The 23,402-nt window shown below is 42.1% G+C and overlaps 1 protein-coding gene across 1 annotated transcript in view; it reads right to left on the bottom strand.

Annotated features, from left to right (window-relative positions):
- Positions 1 to 108: 108 nt before the first annotated feature.
- LOC111670308 (aryl hydrocarbon receptor-like) overlaps positions 109 to 23,402 on the bottom strand; it is a 64,474-nt gene continuing 41,180 nt past the window's right edge. The window contains exons 3-11 of the mRNA XM_023426960.2: positions 12,648 to 12,832; positions 11,953 to 12,042; positions 8,184 to 8,310; positions 7,952 to 8,091; positions 6,988 to 7,190; positions 6,756 to 6,865; positions 6,442 to 6,583; positions 4,469 to 6,242; positions 109 to 4,197 (exon numbers count right to left, since the gene is read on the bottom strand). Of these exons, the coding sequence (XP_023282728.1) occupies positions 4,111 to 4,197; positions 4,469 to 6,242; positions 6,442 to 6,583; positions 6,756 to 6,865; positions 6,988 to 7,190; positions 7,952 to 8,091; positions 8,184 to 8,310; positions 11,953 to 12,042; positions 12,648 to 12,832 (2,858 nt within the window). The 3' untranslated portion in view covers positions 109 to 4,110. The remainder of the gene's footprint in view (positions 4,198 to 4,468; positions 6,243 to 6,441; positions 6,584 to 6,755; positions 6,866 to 6,987; positions 7,191 to 7,951; positions 8,092 to 8,183; positions 8,311 to 11,952; positions 12,043 to 12,647; positions 12,833 to 23,402) is intronic.

Below are 23,402 nucleotides of genomic sequence, written 5' to 3'. Positions count from 1 at the left end.
AGAATACGCACAAACAGATGAGCACTAACTATGAAAACAACAAAAAAAAAGCTCACATTTTTCAAATTTTTTTGTTACAATATTAGAATAAAAAACTATAGCAGCAGCTGGGCTCTGATCACCTTTAATATGGTGAGCATGAACATATTGTCTCAAACACTCAATACACTGTTAGAAGCAAAAATATTGAAGGCAAATCCACAAGATATAAGTTGTTTACAAAAAAAACATCATGACAAGAGATTACATATGTATATGCTGTGCAGACAATGTACAAAAAAATGATAGGAGAGAGACAGGTTAAGCCAATATGATATTAAAATACACAATATATGACAATACATATTTTGAAACATAAAGAAGACAAATATAGATATTTATATACATGTACACAAGATACTGCATTTTAGGGCCTTGTGTTTGAAAAAAAGTATTGTAAGTAAAATGGCTTTGTTTTATTTAAAATCAGAAGCAAGCAACGAGATATATTTATATTTCTAAATGCAGAATACTTTGTGACAAAAAAAGCTCTGACTGAAAGTACTCCAGATTTATAAGAGAGGAGACGTTAAGGTGCGCTGGGAAAAATCACACACCTTCGAAATATCACGCTTCATTTTGTACTGAGTCTTAAATATTCAGCCTGTTCTGTGATGATTTCTGGTCTAATTTTTGGTTTTTGGTGAATTGACTGCTGAGTAACACTGTCAAATCTGTCAAAAATGCAACTATCTATAGTCCAAAGTCTTAAAACGTCTAAAACCAAAAGATATTCAGTTAAAAATGATGATGATGACAATAAAAGCATCAGTTTCTCTCATCTGAGGACCTGGAACGAGGAGTTTGACATTTTTTTCACAATTTTTGCTTAAAAATTGATTGAGTATTTTTCAGCTGTAATGAAAGGGTTAAATAACTGTAGAGTTGGACGTTTGAGGGTTAAAAAATACTGTGCAATGATAATATAACCCCAAAACAATTAAATTTATTTCATTATCTTAAATAATAGACTTTTTTAGGAATAGTGACCGACAAGCTTTGAGGAAATTGGATTTTGACGGAATTTGGATGATGACGTGAACAATGTTGACAAGTGTGGAACTGTTAATGACAGTGGCTCCTAATTGACATTAACACAGCATAACTCTAGTTTTTCTAAGTCAAAGTACAATAACAATCATTCTGGTCTGTTTCTTGCGTTTTTATTCGAAGAAATCATTCTTTGTGTTTCCATTTGGAGTGGAAAATCTCCATAAACCATGAAAAATCATGAAATTCTTCACAAAAAATAGGATTTTCCAACAGTAGATCTGTATTCTGACTCATCCCTTTGGTATCCTGGAGAATAAAGCATCACAGATGGCTTTACTGACTATTTTTTGGTACGTAAGTCAAGTAATTCAAGTTTGTTGTCACTACTTTTGTCTTTGCAGCTTCCACAATCTGCTGCAAAGTATAAAGTTGTTAAAAAAAAAAAAGGTTCAGAAGTGCTAAAAATTAAGTGACACAAAACTTGCTTAGGAAAAAAGCAGATTTTACGGCTCAGTACTGGATGAAGCGACTGGGTGCGACTTTCTTTCGGTGTTTCTTTTCAATGTAAGTGCTGAACCAATTTTTAAGATCAACAGACAATCAAAAAGCGCTCATTTAAAAAGGCACTTTAAGTTTCCACCCTTTTTTTTTTCTTTTTTCTTTTTTTTTTTTTTACTTGTAAAGTGTAGATTTTTTTTCCTTTTTTTTTCCTCATTTAAAATATACAATAGCTGCCTATAACTGTTTTACTTCTGCGTTTCACTGCCGGACGATCGGCGACACTCCCGGTCCAACAACAACGCCGATAAATTAACCACAAGACAGAAAGAGGAAAGATAAAGAGGACGGAAATTTGTTTGTGGAAAATATGAATAAATCAGAATCTATCTTACAGAGATACTGATGAACATTTTCAGGTTTAGTGAGAAGTTTAGATCCTGGTTTAGGCAGTGACTAAGTCTATTTAGACTCTGGTCTATTTCTTTTAAACTCTTACTAAAAATATATAATAATTCATTTTAGTTGTGGCTTATTCAAATAACTTTAAAAAATCTAGAGGATCCATTTATGAGCTAAAATGAAAAACATTGTGCTCATTTCATCATGAACAACCTACTTCAGGAATCTCTTTTTGTAATAAAGCTCTTAGTGTCCTGTAAGACAACGGATTTCTCAATTATTTTCTCTTCACTACACTTTGGCAACACCTTAAAGGAATAGTGCAATAAATCTTTTAAAAACTGGCTTGGTGGTGTTAAGGCAAGGGCAAGTTTAACTTTGGTTTACATCCATTAAATATGAATTTCCACTACACCTTTCTGCTAATATTCCTAAAGGAAATGTTAGAAAACTGCAACAGACTGTCCCTTTAAAGTCTCAAACAGGTCCGTCAGTTTAAGGCACCGTCTGTATTTTTTTTTTTCCTCTATAACAGGAAAGCAACAATGACACAGAAAACATTAAAGAAAAGAAAAATAAAGACGAAACGAAACTGGCTCAGTGACGAAGCTCGGACTGCTTTTAAAATATATAAAAGATGCACTAAGAAGCAGCTGTTTCCACTGAATCACCTCATATTTAAATCTTACACATTGTCTGTTAGTAGGATGATGCTGTGATTTCATTGTGCGTTTCTTTTTCTCTCTTTTTTTGTTTTGTTTTAATATATATATACCCTGTCTACAAAGCACATCTCCCTCAGTGGGACAGTAAAGAGTTGAAATGAACTGAATCAAGACGCAATTTTCAAAACGACAACAGCAAAACAAAAAAAGTCGATACATTTCATCCTTCTGAGAGCTCAAAGTAGAAAAACTGATTCTTGTGGAGTAGGTGTGGTGTGTTTGTGCAACAGAGACGGCAGAAGATGATCGGGAGGATGTCGATCAGTCAAGGACCAAGTTTTGGGATTGTCTGAGACAGTAAGGCCTGAAGAACTGACTGCACATGGGAAAAAAACGAACCAACCAGCTGTTCCTCACCGCTGAAGTCTTTTCATTTTCAATTAGCTGATCTAAAGGCACCCAGTAAAGTTCTGTTTATATTCAGCATTACTCACCAAAACTGGCTGTGTGCAACCCTGGACATTTCCTTCCTCATAAAACAACGTTTATGAGTATTTTAAATTCAGCCTCTGTGTTTTACATCCATGTTTGCTCCTTTGCACTTTTCTTCTTCCTCGTCTTTGCTGGCTCTTTGCAGCGTATATGGCACATTAGAGCCACCTGCAGGTCAAATAGGGACCGACTCCATAGTGTTTCCAGAGTCACAAACTCCTCAGGGAACCTTCAATTGTACAGGACTGGATTCTTTGTAGATGCAACAGATCTGTTGCTGCTGTTGATAATAGTCTGCACCCTGTGCAGTGGGTGCGGCGAGTCAGGATGAAGCCACGACGATGAGATTTAAAGCTGCAGCTAACAATTAGAATTCAAACAAACAGGAAAAATATTGTAAAAATGCCCATCACACTTTCTTACAGCTCAAGGTGATTTTGCTCCTCACATGCTGCTGATTATTTCTCTAGTGAAACTGCTTTTTAAACACAAAGAGAAAAAGACTTCAGCGATGAAGGACTAACTGGTTGTTTTGGGCAAATTAAATTCAGCACACATCTGCTTCTCTGAACTTTTTTTTCTCCATACATCAACAACAAACCGCCACAGCTCGTGATGAAATTTCTCAAACTTGATCATGATTGCACAAAACAAACCACGGGTGTAGGTTTTTTTTTCCGTTTTTCCAAGAAAACGTATCCGTACTTCTTCTTTGATATCCAGCTTCGACAAAAACAGAAACAAACTCCAAATCACAAGATGAGACATGAGATTTTCTCTTCCTCCTACACCAAAAACACTTGAAATTTTTTAAAGCTTTCGTCGCAGTTTCCTAATTAGAAAAAAGGAGAAGGAGAGGTGTCCTGTTTTGTCTCCTCCTCCTTTCCGGGGCACATTTCTGTTCTTCAGTCTACTCCACTTTCATGTTTAGAGACAGGAGTCTTCTGTTTTCTGTAAACTGCTGTTTCAGTCCAGGTTGGATCCGGATCCTCTGCCGTCCAGAAGTCACAGCGGCTGATTTCTATTTGTTCTCTGAGTAGTATACGTTCCCATCGGGCAGCGAGGGGAACGGGAAACCTCCGTTCCCGACGACTGGATGGTTGTTGATCTGTGAAACAGACCAGTGACAGGTTAGAAGATTCGGACTTTACAAAGATTCATTTCTGTATCTGTTTATTTATTTTAAAGTTTGTAGTCTGAAGCTAACAGTCAATCCCAGCATGCACAGATAATCAATACCCGAGGGAGGGTTAGTGTTAGGGTCGAATCAACTTGAATTTGAGAAACTGAACTGGTTTAAAGATCATAAAGTAAAGGAAACTGACACATGTTTAATCTATTGCTATTGCTGTAAAACCATTTTGTTTTTGTTTTTTTACCTGCGTCTGTTCACTGAAGTTAAGATACTGCTGTTGTTGCACCAGCAGCCCGTTGGGGTTGAGACCGGCCGTCATTTGGCAGGACAGAGCCACCTCGTTAGGATTCGGTATCGCCGTCATCCCCGGCACGGACCCTCCTCCGGGAAGACCCTGGTAGAAACAGGAGGGCTTGGAGGGGATCCGGTTGCTGCTCGCCGGGTTCATGCGCTGGCAGGACGGCGCCTGACTGAGGTGCACTCCGTTTACAGGCACAGACGGGGGGGCATTTCTGAACATACAGCTGCTCGAAGGCGCCTGAGCCGGCAGCTCTGAGTCCTGCTGAACAGGAAATGGTACATTTGAAGTCTCTTGAGTCCTGAACATCGGCCTGCCGTTGACCGCGGTTTGGGGTGTGACGACTCCGGGAAGAGGATTCCTTTGAAATCCTGACATTTGGTTGAGGCAGGCGCCGAGTTGTTGGTGCCCACCTGCGATCAGCTGCTGCTGCTGTTGCTGCTCCAGTGGCCACGACTGTCTCTGATTCTCACTGTTCTGAGTCTGAAGTGCAAAGTGGCCCTGTAAGCAGCTGGACGAGGGAGGATCTGCAGCGAACCCCGATTCGTTTGAAATATTTTGGGTGTATGTTTGTACAAAGCTGTCGACCGTGTTTGCGTTGGGGACGGGGGAGCTCCACTGGTTGCCCTGAAAGTTGAAAACTGGATTTAACTTCCTCTCTGCGGTTTGGTCCTGGAGGCCGAGCGGGAGGTTGGGCGTCCTCATCTGAACGTGGTTCTGCATCGGGTTGGACTGGAGCTGAGCGGTTTGCCTGAACGCTCCCAGGTTGTTCTCCTTGGCTGTGACTTGTAGGGCCCTCAGTTTGTTCTGTGTTTGAGCACAAGAGTCCGCCAGGGAGGGGCTGAAGGTCACCGGAGCGCTGATGTCGCCAAGAAGAACAGAAGGTGGGAGGGTCTGCTGGGAGGCGATCTGCTGAAGGGTCGGACCGTTTAAACCAGGAGAACTCAACTGAGACAGATCCATGTGGGTCAGCTTCATCGTTTCCATGACGGGAGCCGGTTGTCCAGTCATCATCTGCCCTCCGTTTGCCATCAGCTGGTTCTGAGGCTCCAGGGGCCAGACAAAGTTCTGCTCCCCAATGTGGTCAGGATCCGGGTTCTGGAGGTCCAAAGTGGAGAGGCACGCCGGTATGTCGTCCAGCTCACCCGGCAGCTTGAGTCCGTCCTCCTTCTGGAGCTGCTCTTCCACATACGACAGGATGTCATTGCTGAGGACGTCCAGGTCTTCGTTCATCCCGTAGCTGTTGGTGCTCATCCTCAACAGCGTGCTCTCCCAGCTCTTCAGCTCCTCGGGCCCCACCTCCAGGGTGTCGATGAGGCTGCTGTCCCCGAGGATCTGCTGCAGGGTGTCCATCATGTCCTGGACCGCGGCCTCAGTCTTCACTAGATTTCCCACCACGGGTTTGGGTGACATTTGCTGCCAGATGTCTCCGGGAACGCTGACGGTAGCGTGGGTGTCCTTGAAGGCGGCGTCGTTGAGGGAGCTGAGCGTGTTGCCGTTGTTGTGTTCACAGTAGATGGACTGGTCCTGTCCCAGCATGCAGCCAAGGATGGAGTCGGGGTCGACGGAGTAGTCCTCCACCTTCCTCTGCTTGGGGGCGGAGCACGGGTCGGGGACGTCGACGGGCTGGGGGATGTCGTACAGCAGCGCCTCGCCGGTGGCGAAGTTGAACGGCAGCTGCAGGCGTCTGAGGCGGAGCTGCTCTTCTCCTTCTTCATTTCTGTGGGAAAAACACAAGAGGGGGTTTTTCTTTCAGAGCTGCAGCTAATTCATCAACTAAAGAATTAGCCAATTAACCAATTAGCTTTAACTACTACTAATATTTGTTGGTTTCTAAACGATAATGAAGAAAAACTAACGCACAGAAACACAAAAAACCGCCCTCCATGCTCTCTGCTTCCTCGCTCTGGGACACTTACGTCAGAGCTCTCTGCCGGGCCACAATGAAGTCTGGTTTCCCTCCTTTAAACACCAGCCGGGCGATGGCCTGGACCCAGATCCACGTCCTAGTTTTGGTCAGCAGCCTGAAGACGGTGAAACCGCTGTCTCCGGTTTTCATCACTGGATACAACACAGAAACCAGTCAGATATTTCTATCTATACACCCACTTCTCCATCAGCCTGTAATTTAAAGCACAGCTGAAGATATTCCAAAGAAAATGAGGTGACAGCGGTGAGGAGTAGGTGACATCTTTAAAGAGAGTGTTTGGTTATTCTGGCTTTAGTTACTGACTTCTTAAGTGGTTTTCAGCGCAGTACATCATGTCTGCAGCGTGGATGAAGTGGTAGCCTGAGCCCTTCATGCACAGCTCTGCTTCAGTGTAACCCAGAACCACCTTCCCTCTGTGGAGAGAAACACAACAGACACAACATTTACACCAGCGACTGATTCTTTCAGCTCAGATTCTTCAACCACGATGAGTAAAATGAGCAATCAATGTGTGTGTGTGTGTGTGTGTGTCTACCTGGTGTCGATGCCCATGGGCGTGAAGTCCAGCTTGTGTTTGGTCTGGAAGAGGAGCGTCTTGGTGCGGATCTCCAGGATGGACGGCGGCTGCAGCGGCGTGGCGATGGAGAACAGGGCGAGCTGAGGGGGGACCAACGTCCCGTCGTCCGACACCCGGCTCTGACCGTGGAGGAACTTCAGGCGACCGCGGAAATTCAGGGCCTGAAGACGGACACGCAGGTTCACACACAAACGGAGGCAAGAATGAGGACGAGCTTTTGTTGTCATGGCTGCAGCAACATGATGGAGTCTTCACGTTTTCTAGTACTGAATTCTAGTTCTAAAACAATCTTCAAAAAATCCCTGATTAGCGTTTTGGTGCTGCAGTAAACAAGCAAAATAACAAACAGGCTGCAGCTTTAAAAACACTAAGATTAGGCTCCTTTTTGATGTATCAATATGAAAGTGATACTAAATGGCTGCTGATCAGGCTGACAACATGATAAGTGGTTGATTTCAGAATCTGCTCTTAATATCTTTTTAGGGTTGTAGTTTATTTGATGTGATTTATAACCCTGGATAGAGAGAATCTGGGAAAAAGCAGCCTGAATGTCACGTTTTCAGAATCAGAGTCCAAAGAAAACTTTATAAAACATCAATTTTGGGAACAACTGCAGATTCTTTACTGAAAGTTTCCGCTTCAAATCCCACCACACTGTTAAATTCATAAACTGAGCTTTTCCAAACTGACTTCCTGAGTGTGTAAATCCTAAAACAGCAGCTTTGTGTTCCCGTGTGTACAGGGAAGCAGTGTTTGCAAAATCATCAATCGTAAGCCAGCCTGAACTGTTAATGCTTATTTTATATGCCGATATATAGCTGAGTACAGCACGTCAAAATTGCAAAACAGCCTTGTATTCACTGTGGTGGTTGTGATCCACTAATAAATCACATTTAACACTGAGTAATTCATCTTTTTATACCAGGAATCCGGAGGAGTTGTCGAGCAGGCAGCGGAATCGACAGCAGAAGTTTCTCTCCAGGAAAGATGAATTTTCCGGAGGGATGGTCTGAGGGTCGTAGGTCATCACGCTGCTGCTGATATCTGCAGAGCTCTCATCACCTGTAGTCATGATCAAATATTCTCCAACGTAAAACTTCATGTTGATACTAACGCAGTCTTTTGTTCTTAGAAGGTCGTTTATCTGGACTTACCGGGACTCTGAGCGGAGCCGTCCGAGTGGCTGGCGTTTGGTTTGAGGGCGAAGTGAAGCTGACGTCTGAACAGAGCTCGGTCGTCCGTGTGGATCAGCTCGAACACACTCTGATGGACCACGTCCGACTGAAAACAGACACAAACATGTCTTTAATATCTCTATTCTGTATCAGTGTAACTTGAATTTACTGAAAGCATGAAAGCTATAACATAATACAATTCTTCTATTTAGAGCTGCTGCAGATTTAAAAGTCTGGAAACATAAACGATAAAACTCTCGAAGCATTGAGTGGAACTGCAGCTGTCGCACATGCCACACAACTGCTTTAAAAAAGCAAAAATCCAACTTTGTTCACCTTAAAAGACTCTTCCATCATGATTTACATAGAGTAGATTCAATATTTTCTTGTGCAACTCAGGAATTTTACATCAGAAAATTCTATGTGAGGCTTAAACTGTTAGATTGTGGACATCCCCGTCTTATCCCCACTAGTTTGTGCACATGTGAACAAGATCACAACAAAAATGGAATAATGGCTGCACAGCCTGTATGTGTTGGCACAGATGCAGAAGCCTGGCCCTGCTCCAGCTCAACCCTCTGCTCCATCCCTACCAATGTTTGTACTGGCGAGCTGCGTTCAAGACCGATGATGCAAGTGCAAACACACACACGGTGCGAACAATGCTCCGGTGGATGAACGCCGCTGACTTAAAGCTGGAAACACAGAGACGCCGTTGTGCCACAGGGCCGAGGTGCTGAGCGAGCCGCACCTCTCGGCTTCTCTCTGTTACTCAGCCGTCGACAAACAAACCAGACACAAAACCCTCCTTTGTTAGCGGCGCTGAAAAAATGGCTTCACCGGCCTTTGATGAGTTGAAAACAACCCTGCAGTCAGGATTTGTGAAGTTTAGCTGTTTTGCCACGACAGAAACAGAAATGAGCGCCGCACATGCTTCCAAATTAGTTTCACATTTCAGCTCCTTGAAATAAACTGAGATACAAACATTGGCATCGACCAATCAGTACCATCTAAATCTTCCCATGGCTTTCCTCTTTTTATATCCACTTTTATCCCTGGTATGATCTTGCCTGTCTGTTCTTTATCTTCTTCTCTCTGCTTTAAAACTGTATTTTGAGCTGCTCTATAAATAAAGTTTATAATGGTAATAAACAGTCAAAGCAGCTGGTGAATCTTGGGCTTTACCAGCCACTGCGGCCTCGAGAACAAAACGTTTCCTTCCCTGATTAGCATCCTGACTTCACATCGTGTCGTAAAAAAGCTGTGGTTGTGCGTGTGTGTGTGCGCATACAAGTGTGTGTTTATGTGCGTGTGAGAGCTTTTTACCACGTGCACCCCCCCCAGGCATCGTGTTTTTTTTTTTTCTTTCTTTTTTCCCCCGACTGCAGACATCTTTAACCCCGGTTCAAACGGATGTGTTTACAAGTCAAGAGTTCACAGCCAACAAAGCAGTTCAGTTCTCATGCATGCACACACACACACACTCACACACAAACACAAACACACACAAACATGCCGAACATGTTTGTCTCTGTGTCCGTCAGTTAGCTGTTCGGCTGAGTTACTCTGAGATGTGGTTAAATGATGCACACATGGAGCAGCTTTAAAAGTGGCACGTTAAGTCGGAATATTTCAACATGATGCAGCTTTAATAAAATGCTGGAACAAGTGATACTATGGGAGAAATATTTTTCCTGAACTTTAAGACTATTTTCAAGTACTGTGCCAGTGGTTTTTTTTTTGGTTTTTCTTGTGATGTTTTAGACCTTTAAGCTCCAGCCTGTGTTGACGTTCCCATATTTCCCACTTCCTGTGTTTTATTTGAAGTGTTGATCCATCAGAAGATATATTTGTGGCTTTAAGAATCAAAAACCATCTCAATGTAGTTTTACATCTCCTCTCTCAGGCTTCTCTCTGGGGCTCTAGTAACAACAGAGCTGTTTTCTGAGTGATCCAATAAAATTATAGCAGATTTCAGGTAAAAAACACTCAGAGAAACCACATCCTGCAAGGTTGGGTCCGGGTGGGCGGGGCTTGGGGCACGGCTGAGAGCGGTGACTGCTTCGTTGTGACATCACAAAGTTCAGGAAGTCCTGACGGCTGGTTTTAAGGCTCAGTCTCTGAATACAGGCTGTGTGCATTTCTCTGTGGACTGAGGCTTAGATACTTTCACAGTATTAATATAGAACCTAGACCTGATCTATAATCATACAACACATGGACAGAGACCTTTAGACTGTATGAACCTTTAAATGTCTTCATTTGTTCAACCAATAATCCAAAAGCCAAAAAGATGTAGTTAACTCTCATAAGGGACAAAGAAAACCTGTGAATATTCACATTTTAGAAACTGAAACGACATTTTTTTAACCATTCCTGCAAAAAAAAAAGTAACTATTTAAATTATTAATCAATTATCAGAACTGAATCTTTTGAGTTGTAGCAACAAGTAACATGCACAAAATTGTATTATCTTACAGCTGAATCAGCCTCATACTCAAATAAAATCATTTAATTCTGTCATGCAACTCTTCAAAAAGAAGATTTTATGCTTTATAACAAAAGAACACATCTACTTTTATATAATATGGGATCTTTAACATTAGAAAGTTTTTATTCTGTTTCCCGACACACCAGACGACCATTTCTTCTCTACATGATTGGTTGTATATAGAGTGTCCTTCACAGTGTTTAAGACAGGGGAGACTCACAGCCTGTAAGTGACAGACAAGAACAAAATGTGAAGGCTGATAGATTCCCATCTCGGACTTTTATAGTGCACACACATGAACTGAAACCAACTGCTTCACAGACAGTAGGAAATGGGGCCGATCTGTGCAGCGTTGTGCTCCTTTAAAGGATGTTTTAAGAGGAACATCAGAGTTCAGGGGGTCAGTGGAGTGGAAACAGACCGGCTCCTCCTCATGCCAGCTGATTTTATCATTTCTGTGGCAGATACCTGCTGCTCCGAAGAGACAAAAAAACACTCAGCAGCAGATCTGCAGTTTTTATTTTTCCTCATTTGACCCCAAAGTGGACATAATCAGGTGTGTGCAGAGTGAGTCCCTCAATTCTCAAGCTTTAAAAAAACCTTAAAAAGCCTTTAATTTTTCCAGCATGTGTCAGAAAACAACACAGCAGGGTGAGATATATCAAGTTTGACTCTTTCATCACCAAAGGAAAAACAGGATTTAAGTAACAATGAATAAATGTACTTATGATAAAGGAAGATTTTAAAGATACTGAACAACAGAAACATGCATCTTGTTTTCACATGGAAATAAAACAAGAGGAATTAAGAATGAAAGTTTTTGATGAAAACATAATCTAGTCATCAATTTTCATTCCATTTTATTGCTCCCAATGTTTGTTTTTTTGTCTTTTTGCCACATTTCATTCGGTTTTTGAAGCCTGTTTTTATTTTTTTTTAATTCTGTTAGCGTGAGAACATATTTGCATTTCTCCCTAGTAGAGCTCGTCAATTTTACGACAAGAATCAATCAAGTTTCAACATCTGGCGAAATGTAAAGCCTGTAATCTTGATTAAGAAATATATTAATTAAGAATTGAACCTGAAGACACACAACTTGACAGAGCGGTAGAAGCATTTACCCACTGTAGGATTAATAATCAATTATCTTATCTCATATCCCAGGAGAACACCGCCCGCCACATATTCTTGTTCTGAAACAAACACGCTCGTTGTACTGTTTCCCATCCAGTGTCACCTGTGCAGACGCACTCTCACCTGATGGAAGCCCAGGAAGTCCTGGATGGTGGGGGATGTGTAGAAGACGTAGCCCTCAGCCGTCACCACCAACACGAAGCCGTTCAGCGCCTGCAGAACAAAAGAAAACCCACAAAAAAACAACTTCATTATTTATTTACATGGCCAATTATCATCACTAACAACACTATATTTAAAAAAATATATATTATTATCAATGACTTCACAGATGGTAATTTCAGCTGCTCTTTGCTGGAGGGGTTTTGTTGCTCTGTCAGGAGACACACCAGCTCAGGTCCTACTTTTCACTCATGTGTTTGGGATCAGTTTCATGTTGGAAAATTCCTTCCATCTTTTCATTCAGTAACAAACTCGTGCCATGTAAAAAAAAAAACCACACACACACACTCCCACCTCCATGTTTCAGGGGTTGGCACTGAGCAGTCACTGATCAGGTCCATGCCAAACATGCTGATCCACATCTGATCCAAACACATTTACTTTGGTTTCATCCGACCAGAGAATGTTCTGCCAACATACATCAGGCTTCCTTTCATGTTCTTTGGCAAAGTTTCATCTGCAGTTTTTGTGCAGCTCTGAGAGGTTTTTCTTGTTCCCTCTCCATCATCATCTCACAATCTGGCCTCATGCACATGGGGGTGTAAGTCAGTTCACGCAAAACAACACTGAACCAGGTCTGAGGTGCGAGGCGTTACCTGGAGCAGCAGGTCTCCCTCAGAGAAGCTGACTCCGTCGATGGAGGTCACATGGGCGAAGGGCGAGGAGGAGGTGGAGTTGGTCGTGGCGGCGGATGGAGTCAGTGCGTTCGGGACGTTCCCCCCGAACATCAGGCTCCGCTCGCTGGTCCAGCTGGAGCCGTTCTGGTTTTTCTTCATGGTGGCTGCAGGTAAAGAAGGAAGAAAAAAAAGCTGAATTTGAATTCAAAGATTGTTTCCTGGATGAAAAATGAAAGATGATCTCATCTGAATTCTTGCTTAAATCACATTTATTTGACTTTCTCCTGTTTTTGCTGTTGAACTCATTTCACCTTTTTGCTCATGTTTCATCCCAAACAAGAAAAACAGGAACAGAAACTCATTTAAGAAACAACTTTTACTTTTCTCCACCCAGTGTTCAAATCTCTGTTCACAGTCGTTGTGGGTGATTGCAGCAGCGACTCTTTACGTCTGTGAACAGCTGATTGCGTTTTAACCTGCATCAGTATGTTGAAATAAAAAAAAAAAGTGTGAAGTGAGAGAAACAGAAAGAGGAACAGCAAATATCTGCGTCTTTCTATCAGGGTGGGGCCGCCTGATGTTTCCTGTCGTCTTACAACACTGTCGCTCAACTCTTCCTCCTCCTTCCTCTTCCTCCTCAGACACTTATCAAGCGGCTCTTATCACTGCCGGGGCAGCAGAGAAACGAAAGAAAAAATAACTGCCCCGCGCACCTAAAAATATCCTCTCAGGGAGGAAGCAGGTGGATTTCAGTGGAAGAAAACAGTTAGAAGTGATGATGGATGGACTGATGGAGGAGGAGGGCAAAGACACATTATCAAACCAACAGAATCTTGAATGTTTTGCATCTGCACATTTTACCTTTTTCTTTTTTATCTCACACCTTTGCTGGTTCCAACTTCTCCATGAGGAGGATTTGCTGTTTATTTTCTCTGTTAAAGGTCTTTTTAATAACACACAGTCAACACCTAACAGCTGATTATTTATTGTTATATCACTATTTTAACAGGATAAAACAATTAACAATTAATTAAATCAAATTAATTAAAGTCACAAATCTGGATAATTCTTGAATACAATAATAGAAAGGCATTTTTTTGTTGGAGGAGAGAAAATTAATTGGCAACTACTTAAAAAAATATATTTGTTCGGGTTTTGGACTTGAAGACTTTTATCTGTGGGATAGCTTTCACAATTATTCTGACATTTTGTAATCCAAAAATGAACCAATTAATTGGGAAAATATTCAGTAGATGAATTATTCATAAAATAACAATCAGCTGCAGCCCTCCTCGCCGTGCAGGCTGCTGCTTCGGAGCACTGGCGACGTTTTTTTTTAATACAAATTCAAGCTGCGATTGATCTGCAGTCTGACACACAGTGGATGGAGGCTGGCTCAGCCCGGGCTAAACGAGGATAATAGGCAGAGCCACAAAATTACCCGTTGGCCTCGGCGTCTTCCCCCCGGGGGACCGAGCACAGCGGGGTGGCAGAGATTCTGGAAGACAACACTCATGTGAAGTGGTCGACGGAGAACACTCAATCCATCTGGACGGAGCCGGTTTTTCCAACAGAGGAGTTTTGTTTCCCTAAATGAGATCGTCAGCGACTGAAACACGCTGTGTCTTCTCTTGTATAATTCGGAGATGCTTCACAATGAAGACTTCAAATTATCCCCGAAAACATTATATCTATTCATCGTTGCATGTTTTATTTATTTTATTAGGCAAGCTGAGGAAACAAGTTCAAAGAGCTTTTTAATTCTAAAAAAATCGACGTTTTTCTGCTTTATTCGTTTGTACAAACAGTTTTAACATCCTGGAACTGTTCCATAATAATAATCTGAGTGATCATCACCATGATTTGTGTCTTCTTTCTCGTGTTTAGAGTTCCTGGCAGCTTTATACTTCGTTAAATTGACGAACTGATGAGTCAGACTTGTAGCGGAGCTTGTGTTTTGTGGGGTGAGGACAGTCTGTGAATGACTGAATGCCTAGAATAGAAAGCCTCCATAAGGAATCTGAAACTGTAACTGCTCAGATGTGCAAACACAGAAACGTGCTGACTGGTAAAGACATTTCTGCAGTCGACGTGGTCGTTTGTCGAGGTTTTCAAAAACTTCTCCTTCGACAAAATGACGGCTGACGTGAAGAAGTGGACAACTCTTTCACTTATCAGTTCTTTTGAGTTTGGGGCCTTTCCAGTCAGCGAGGACAGACGTAGGACGTTCAGCTGTACGATGTTTGAGAGTGAAACCTGTTCTTTGGGAAATCATCATGATTCAGAATCTGTCAGTTCTAATCTGAAGTGATCACTGAGGTGCTTGTTTTCTGCTCTGCTGCGGTGAAACAAGACTTTCTGTTACGCGTCGGTCACATGTTGATTTGGTTTAACACCAAGAAGAGAGTATTTCTGGTTCTGGTCCGCGTTCAAAGCGTTTCTATGCTGCACAGATTCAATCACCGACCTTATTCAAAGCAAACTGTCCTCGTCTTTCAGGGGTTAAATCAAGCAAACTCTCTCAACCTGACATGAACTCAGGAGCTCATGCTGAGAAGCCCCACTTTGAAAATGAGTGAGAAGCCTGAGAGTTGCCGCGGGGCGTTGGCACGCTGCACATCCTCAGGGGTTCGTACACCCTCTAAGTGTTTTCCAGAAACATATGGAATTGTCTGAGGTGAAACTGCAGCTGTTTCATATCGCCAGGCAGAAAGAAAGATATTAAATATGAGAGCATCTTCAGCTGGGTTTTTTTTTTTGGTGTCTTAACTGCTCAGTTTAGGGCTGCAACTATTTTCACTGCCAGTTAATCTCACAGTTATTTATAGATTGTTTAGTGAATATTTGAAACTATAATTCAGTTTATGATCAGATTTGACCAAAACAATCAGCAACTTCTTACATTTAAGCTGCGGGGACCAATGAATGTTCAACATTGTTGACTGAAAATGACCTAAATGTCATTTAAAAATGGAAAGACATCAACCAAAGTTTGACATTTTTTGGGAATACCTTAATTCACTTATTAAGCTTAAAAGGTGCATTCCCCAAAATGTCAAAGTCCTCCTCTCATGACTTTCTGCTTGAGTCAGATGAATGAAACTACCGCAGAAAGTGCTTCATATCATCAAAAGACGTTGCATAAAGACATGAAAATGCCCAGTGAAAGACCGCAGTTTGGTCAGAGCCATAAAAGCACCAAGACAGATAATTTGAGTGTGGAGCAGAGACAGGGAGATGCCAGGGAACAACCAAACCAGATGGGTTGGTTTGAACCATTAAAGCATAAAGAAAATGAACCACTGTGATTAAATCTCCTTCCAGTGTGCGTGGGGGAGGAAGACCAAAAAGGTAACATTTAAGTTTGATATCAAGGGACGCAGGAAATGCAAATGCTATGTGTGATTAGCCAACATGCGCAACCAAAGCATTTTGGTGCACAAAAAAGAAACACACACCAATGATTGGCCGGTTTGATCACAGAAAGATGGAGGGGAACACATAATCTGAGTCACGGAACAACTGGTACGAATCCCGAAATACACCAAAGAGCCAAGAGAGACAGTTTGGACGGAGTCTGGTTCACCAACAGAAAAAAAAAAACAGACATAAATCAACCAGTTAAACAGACGAGAGAAAAAACACTGTTCAGTATTTTAGTTTTTATTACACTGAGATGCCCTCTTGTGCTGATTTACACCACTGTGTTTTATTCGCTTTGATTAACGGTGCAGCACATGTTGGCCCACGGCCACTCTGCAGGCTCAGGCTCTAAATATTCTGTTACTGATGTAACAACAGACTGAGAAAGAGACAGAATGACACACACAGGAAAATATAGTTCATATGCAATCCACTACGCCTGAATGAAATCATATCAACAGCGTGGTATGACGTGAGATACCAACTTCTAACTGCATCATTTCACTTTTTTTTATGAAGCTCAACAGATTTTCCTCAGAACTTATCACGTAAACAGCGTGAATCGCGGTCAATTCATGAAAAGCGCAGCCAAACGAATAATATATCTATCCATTATTTGTGTGAGCCACAAACCTGATTCTGTTTTGTTTGATAGATGACATGTTCAGGCGCAGGTTGCATCCAAAAAAGGCTAAAAAAAATCTACTGTTTACCTGCCAACAACAGACTAACCTCCCATCAGACTGAATATAGTGAAAATAACTAAATAATGTGTGAAACTCACATTTATTTGCACTTTCTCTTAAATTTCGGGGAAAGATTTCTGCTGTATAAAGATAAAATCTTTATTCTTCTGCAGAAATGCTCCTGCTCTGACTCGTCTATATAAAACTAATGAACAGTATTGCCTGAATCTTTCGTAAATTCTTCCGAAAAACACAAACAACAACACAACATGTCTCCTCAAGCGCCGCATATATCTGTTTGATCACGATCGATCGTTTATCTGCCGATAACGGACCAATAACCTTCTGACACTGAACCGTTGGTACTTTCCCATCACGTCCTGCGAGATCTGTCAACAGTCAAACTTAAGTAACAGCTTCATGTTAAAACAGACTTCTCCTCTTTTTTCAATCCCATGCTCCTTTGCTCCCTCCCTCTCCCTCTCCTCTCCGCCGTGCTCTGCCAAGTGTTTAACTGCTCCCACGGCGTTTAACATGATTTATGGCGAAACACAACAACGCCAAATCGATTACATGCGCTCTCACGTTTCACACGTAGAAGATAGTGAATCCTCTTTTTCTTCTGTTCACCTCACACCTCAACCTGAGAAGCTGCAGACAATCACAGCTTATTTATCCAGGAAATACTTTGCTGAGCGCAGACTCTCTTTCCCAACAATTGCCTCGCTTCGTTTCATATCAGCGGCTTCATGAAGATTCCCGCCATGTTACGACAGACACATTCTCTCACTGGTACTCTAACTGAGCTGATTATTTCAATTGCATAGATTTTAGAGGGCCACGACTAATGATTATTTTCAGTTTCAGTTCGTTTGCGGATTGTTTTCTTGATCAATATGAACTGTTTAGTCTGTGAAAAACAATTTCCCAGAGCCCAGATCACTTGATTTGCCCAACCACCAACCAAAAACCCCAAAGATATTTCATTTCCTATTATATATGACAAAGAACAGCAGCAAGTTTTGACATTTTAGAGGCTGGAACCAGCAAATGTTTGGCTTTTTTTTGCCTGAAAAATGACTGAATGTTTGTTTAAATGTTTTTAATCCAATAATGAATGTCCCTATCTATGATCTATGATCTGGACTTTAAAATATTGACTTTAAAACCATAAAAGGTGTTTTTTAAAAGACTTTTCAAGACCTGGTTGTGAAGCTTCACCTTCCCCAACTATCCAATAATTCTTTTAGTTGATTTCTAACCCCAGGTTCATTCATTCTTATTAATTCCTATATATCAAAGCTTTAAACACGGCTTCAAAATCCATTCATGACTTCTCTCCTTTTCAGCCTGGAGCTGTGTTAAGGAGTGAAATCACCTGGACGTGGTGATGCGCTGCAGACAAGAACCTCCTGACACCTGGTCTGACATCTTTTCCGCAACCTGACGCACACACACATTCATTCATTCGTAGGAACGACAGGAGACGCTGACAAAAGACTCATCTGACGGGAATATGATTTCTCGGGAGATGACACGCGGAGACTAAATTTAAACATCCAGCGTGAAGAAAAGTGACACTTACAGTAATAAAGTGAGCTACAGTCCAAACAGAAACTGTGCAGGACTGAACTTGTGCTCTTTTGTCGACTGAATCAGACGCTTCTACGCATTTCCTCGGACTGGATAGTGGTTATAAGTTCAAATAGGCAACAGTTGTCCGTATGCATAACACAAACAAGATGTGGTGTGTGTGGGTTGTTCACAAATAAAAGGTAAAGATGTGTGTCACCCAAAACTAGACACAAGAAATTTTAAGAGTGTACGTCTTTGTCTACAGTTTCACTGTTGCCTTAGTGTGGTTTTGGTGTGAGTGTGTGAAGGGGAAGGGGAGGGGGGGGTCTGTCCGGGCATGCCCACAGTTAGGGCCTCTAATGCACAATCATACACAGTCATGGCTGGAGGCGATCAGGTTTAGCGGTCGGGTTCAGCTCAGCAACAATGAACCGTTTTAGTATCAAGAAGAAGAAGAGGGGACAGAAGTTTGATTAAGATAAGGAAGAAGAAATGAAAGAAGTGAGTGAGATATAAATAGAAAAAGTGTGAAAGAGACAAAGAAGTGCAAAGAGCAAAAAACAACTGCACAAGAGAAACGTAGAAAAAGGATATAAAAGAAATAGAAGCTGAGAGGACCGGTTCCCTCTCTTTTCATTTACCTCCCCCCACCCCCGCCCCTAAATGCTAATGTTTTAACAAGGAACAGCTGACTCCGACCAACTACCAGAGCCCCTGTAAAACCAGAGAAACCTCAAAACCGCCACGACCCCCCTCCGCCTCTTCTTCTTCTCCTATGGATTTACAGTAAAGAAGAGGGGCCCCGGAGCGCTCGGTCCGCAGCCCTCCCCTGCTTCGTTTGGAGACTGTACACTGATCAAAACGTTGTCCCAACAACGTTCGGTTCTTCCAGTGCTCTTGTGGTTCTATAGTGAAATTTAATAGTGCTCAGATGGTTTGACAGTGACTTTACGAGGCTGTAAAGGAGCTAAAAGTGCTGTGCTGCTCTGCTGCCTCCACATATGACCTTACTGTCGGTATGTTAGGTGTGATTCATCGGGCTCGCTTCCTCTACATGATGATTACTGGAGGAGAGAGTGAAGAAATACATTTATATATAAGTCAGAGAAATTAATGGGCAACTATTTGGATGAGAAATTCAAGTTGTGGTTATTTTTGAGGCCAAAACTTTGCTGGTTCCACTTTCTTAATGTGATGATTTGATGTTTTTCTTCATCATTTATAACAATAAACTGAACATCTTCTGTTTTGGACTGTTTGAAATTTAACAATGTCAATTTTCACACATTTTATGGCTAAAATAACAGATAGCTCGTGAAAATAATCAGAAGATGAATTGATAATGATACAAGTCATCAGCTCTCACTGAGGGCTTTCTATAGATCCTCCATGTTGACTGAAAGCAACTATTTTCTGACAAAAACTGCACTTGTTGACCCTGTAATCAAACCCACAGTACATGAAATCATTCTAGGCTGGTGCACCACCTCCCCACCTCTTCTCTCTCTTTCTACTGTATATGCAAACATGCCCCCCTCCCTCCATCCCTCCATCCCTCAGCCTCCCAACACCCACTCTGCAGTACTTTGCGGTTTCTCTCGACTTTGAAACCCGAGAGCTGAATGGAGTCGTTGTTCCCCATCGCTTTGGACTGCAGGATGGAGGAGGAGGAGGAGGAGGAGGAGGGGTGACAGGAGATCGGCATCACCGACACTCATGCTCTCTCTCCCCCCTTGCACTCTCAGCAACGCTCGCTCTCCCTCCCTTGTGATCCTCTGGGTGCAGGTCTGGACATGAGCGGCGAGAGGACTTTGCTGAAGCACAGAGGAGACCTTGTCTGGTCTGGAAATGGAGACGGGTTTTCAGATTCTCTCTTCCCTCCGAGAGCTTCTCCATTTGGACTCCGGCTTTAAATCATCCCCGTGTCTTTAAACGCGTATCATCTGTTGTCTGATGTGTGTCGTTTCCTGTTATTTAGCTGTCTGTTTGATCAATGAGAGTTTGTTTAGTTTGGCACACGGGGCACAGACCACATGTACAGTAATCTGCACCAAGAATTAATGACGCCGTTTGTCCTTTAGGGGGAGCTGTTGTAGACTTTCACCTACACATATTTAGAAATATTTATCTATAGGTTAATGGGTTTATTTTAGTTGAAGTGTTTCTTTATTTCCTAGAATATCCTTAAAAAAAAGTTCTGTACATCCATATTTGAAGCTAAGAAGAGTCCGCATGAAAGCACAGTCTTCCCCAGCAGGAAACAGTAAAAATGACCTTTAATCTTAAACCTAAAACCGGTAAAAAATCTCATTAAATTTATACTTTTTAATGTCTTTTTTTTTTTTTCTCTTTTTAGGTCAGTCTCCCACATGACACCTGTCACTCGTCTGTCATCTAAAGCCTTGATTTCTGTTGTGACATTAAAATGTTTCAAATCTCATGTTGTTTTTTTCCTGCCTGTTTGTCGTTGCTGCGACTTCCTGCTCTGTGGTTAAAAGTCTCGCTATGACAACCGCAGCTATTTCACCGATTGGCCGCGCCCACAACGCCCAAGCGCTGAGGCCGCAGATAAAGGTAAACAACCCGACAATGAAGGAACACGAGAGGACGGTCGCAGGTGAACGGAGGAGTCACATCTGCAAATACACACTGCTAATGTGAAATCTAACTGGATTAAATGTTATTTGAATGGGGGCGAAACGTGTCAGACTGCAGCTTTAAGATTTAGATTTTCAGGCCTGAAGGTGACTGATGATTCCTGCTGTCAGTCATTTCCTCCCCCTCAAGCCCACATACACACACATATTTGCTGCCTACTTTCAAATGAACACCCCCTCCAAACACTCACACACACACACACACACACACACACGCATACACACACATGGACACACACTGCTCCAGCTCTTAACCCGCTCTTCCTACGACATCGCCGACCTCTGACCCCTTGCATGCTGCGATAAGACTGAGTCTGGAGGAGATGTCTCAGCGTTTACATTCCTCTGTCTGAACGGCAGGTCACCCCCCGGGTGATACAGCACACGACCCACCACACCCACCCACCCCCAACACACACACACACACACACACACACACACACACACACAGGGATCATACCAATCACTCATTAAACGGAGGGCGACCCGAGGAGTTCATCTGCAGAACAAACACTGTTGACTCGGGTTCATCGCTCAAACTCTCGTGGGCTTAAGTTCCTCGCTGTCGTCCAGAAATACATCACACTGCAGGTATGTGAGTGTGTGTCACTCAAGTTCAAACTCTGTGTCGTACAAAAGCAGCTCCAGGTGCTTCACAGGACCAGAAAACGTGCAGACGAACAGAAATACAGACAAAGATTAGTTGATTAACCAGTACCTTGATTGATAGATAATTAAGCAGCAACTTATTTCATAACTGATTAAACATTCTGAGTCATGTCTTAAGAAGAATTGTTGGTTTCAGCCTCTGGAAGGAAAAGAACGAATGCTTTTCTTTCACATATAAGACAGCGAACTGAACACACGACCTATAGATATCAGAGAAGCAGCTCACTACGTATCTTTTCTTTCTTTTATTTACTACTTTATCATTATTCCATCTCTTTTCACATTCATGTTTTAATGATTTTCACTTTACATCAGTGTTTTTATGTTAATTTTATGTCATTTTTGTTGTGTTTGTGCTACATTTCCTGTTTGAAAGCTGCTATAGAAATAAAGGTTATTATTACTAATAAATCAAGACAATAATCTGCAGATTAATCAATAATGAAAATGATCATTAGTTGCGGCCCTAACTGTTCTCACCAGTAAATGAACATTAAGTATTTTGAACATATATTTTTTGGACATATAATAAAAATGTAGAGTCAAAAATGAGTAAGTCAATCATCAATAATCAGAAGATGGAGCACTTGTATTAGCTTGAAGGTGTTTTCCTGCTTCATAACCAAAGATTACACATTCCCAAAGTGTACACTAACTACCATTAGCATCGCACTGAGGGTGGGTTTGGTTTCAGCAGTGAAAGGACGTGTTGAGCTTCTTCAATCAGACAAAAGATGAATGTTGTTTCTGGCGTTTACTTACGTATTCATGAAGAAAACAGCCATTTTGGCCTCTACAATAATAATAATAGCAGTTTAGCTTCATTTATTATCCTACAGGGTAAAATGTGTTCTGCAGCCTGAAGGACTTTTTAATGCACCATCACAGAATAATCTATTTCAATAACATCTCAGTGCCAGGCAGAGAACCCACCAGACTCTGGTTTTTGATGAGACAAATAAAACTCTCAGTACTGAATATTTTTTGAGGTTACAGAGAAGTTTGTGGCCAGAACGTTCTAGGAATCGAATCAATGTTCGCTTCCCAGACTGAGTTTTGCGGCAAAGACGGGGAGTAAAGGTTAAACACATGAATAACCACCGGGTCCTTTCACACAGAGGAAAAAACAGAAGCGGAGGAATGAAGCAGCAGAAACAGAAGAGTGTGGCAACATGTTTCAGAGAAGTGTTTACACTCAGAGACGGTGAAAAAGCAGAAGGTCAAAATGTTGAGAGAGAGAGAGAGAGAGAGAGAGAGAGAGAGAGAGAGAGAAAGAAGAATAAGGTGTATTAGCTTCAACACAGCAGACACAACAGATGGAAATACGGCTAATTTGCTGTATTTGCTGCCTACTTTCAAATGAACACCCCCTCCAAACACTCACACACACACACACACACACACACACACACACACACACACACACACAGCATCGCGTGCGAACTTTCAACCCCTGGCATCCTGAGTTGAGAAAGGAGAGGAAGGAGGTCGGTGGAGGGAAAGACAAGGAGAGAGGGAGGGAAAACATTTAGAATGATTATTATGAGAACGAGCGTGCTCGCTCACACACACACACACACACACACACACACACACACACACACAGACACACACACACACACACACAAGGGCGACGGCTGCCAAAGCGTCTGATAGGCCTTTACTGGCTTTTGAAAGGTTTGCATGATTACATGTTCTCCAATTTGGAACTGCTAAATGTTATT

Source organism: Seriola lalandi, unplaced genomic scaffold, assembly GCF_002814215.2.
Source record: "Seriola lalandi dorsalis isolate HSWRI2012SDOR001 ecotype SW California unplaced genomic scaffold, Sedor1 jcf7180002054850, whole genome shotgun sequence".
NCBI classification, from domain to species: Eukaryota; Metazoa; Chordata; class Actinopteri; order Carangiformes; family Carangidae; genus Seriola; species Seriola lalandi.
This window is presented reverse-complemented; position numbering and strand designations above follow the sequence as displayed.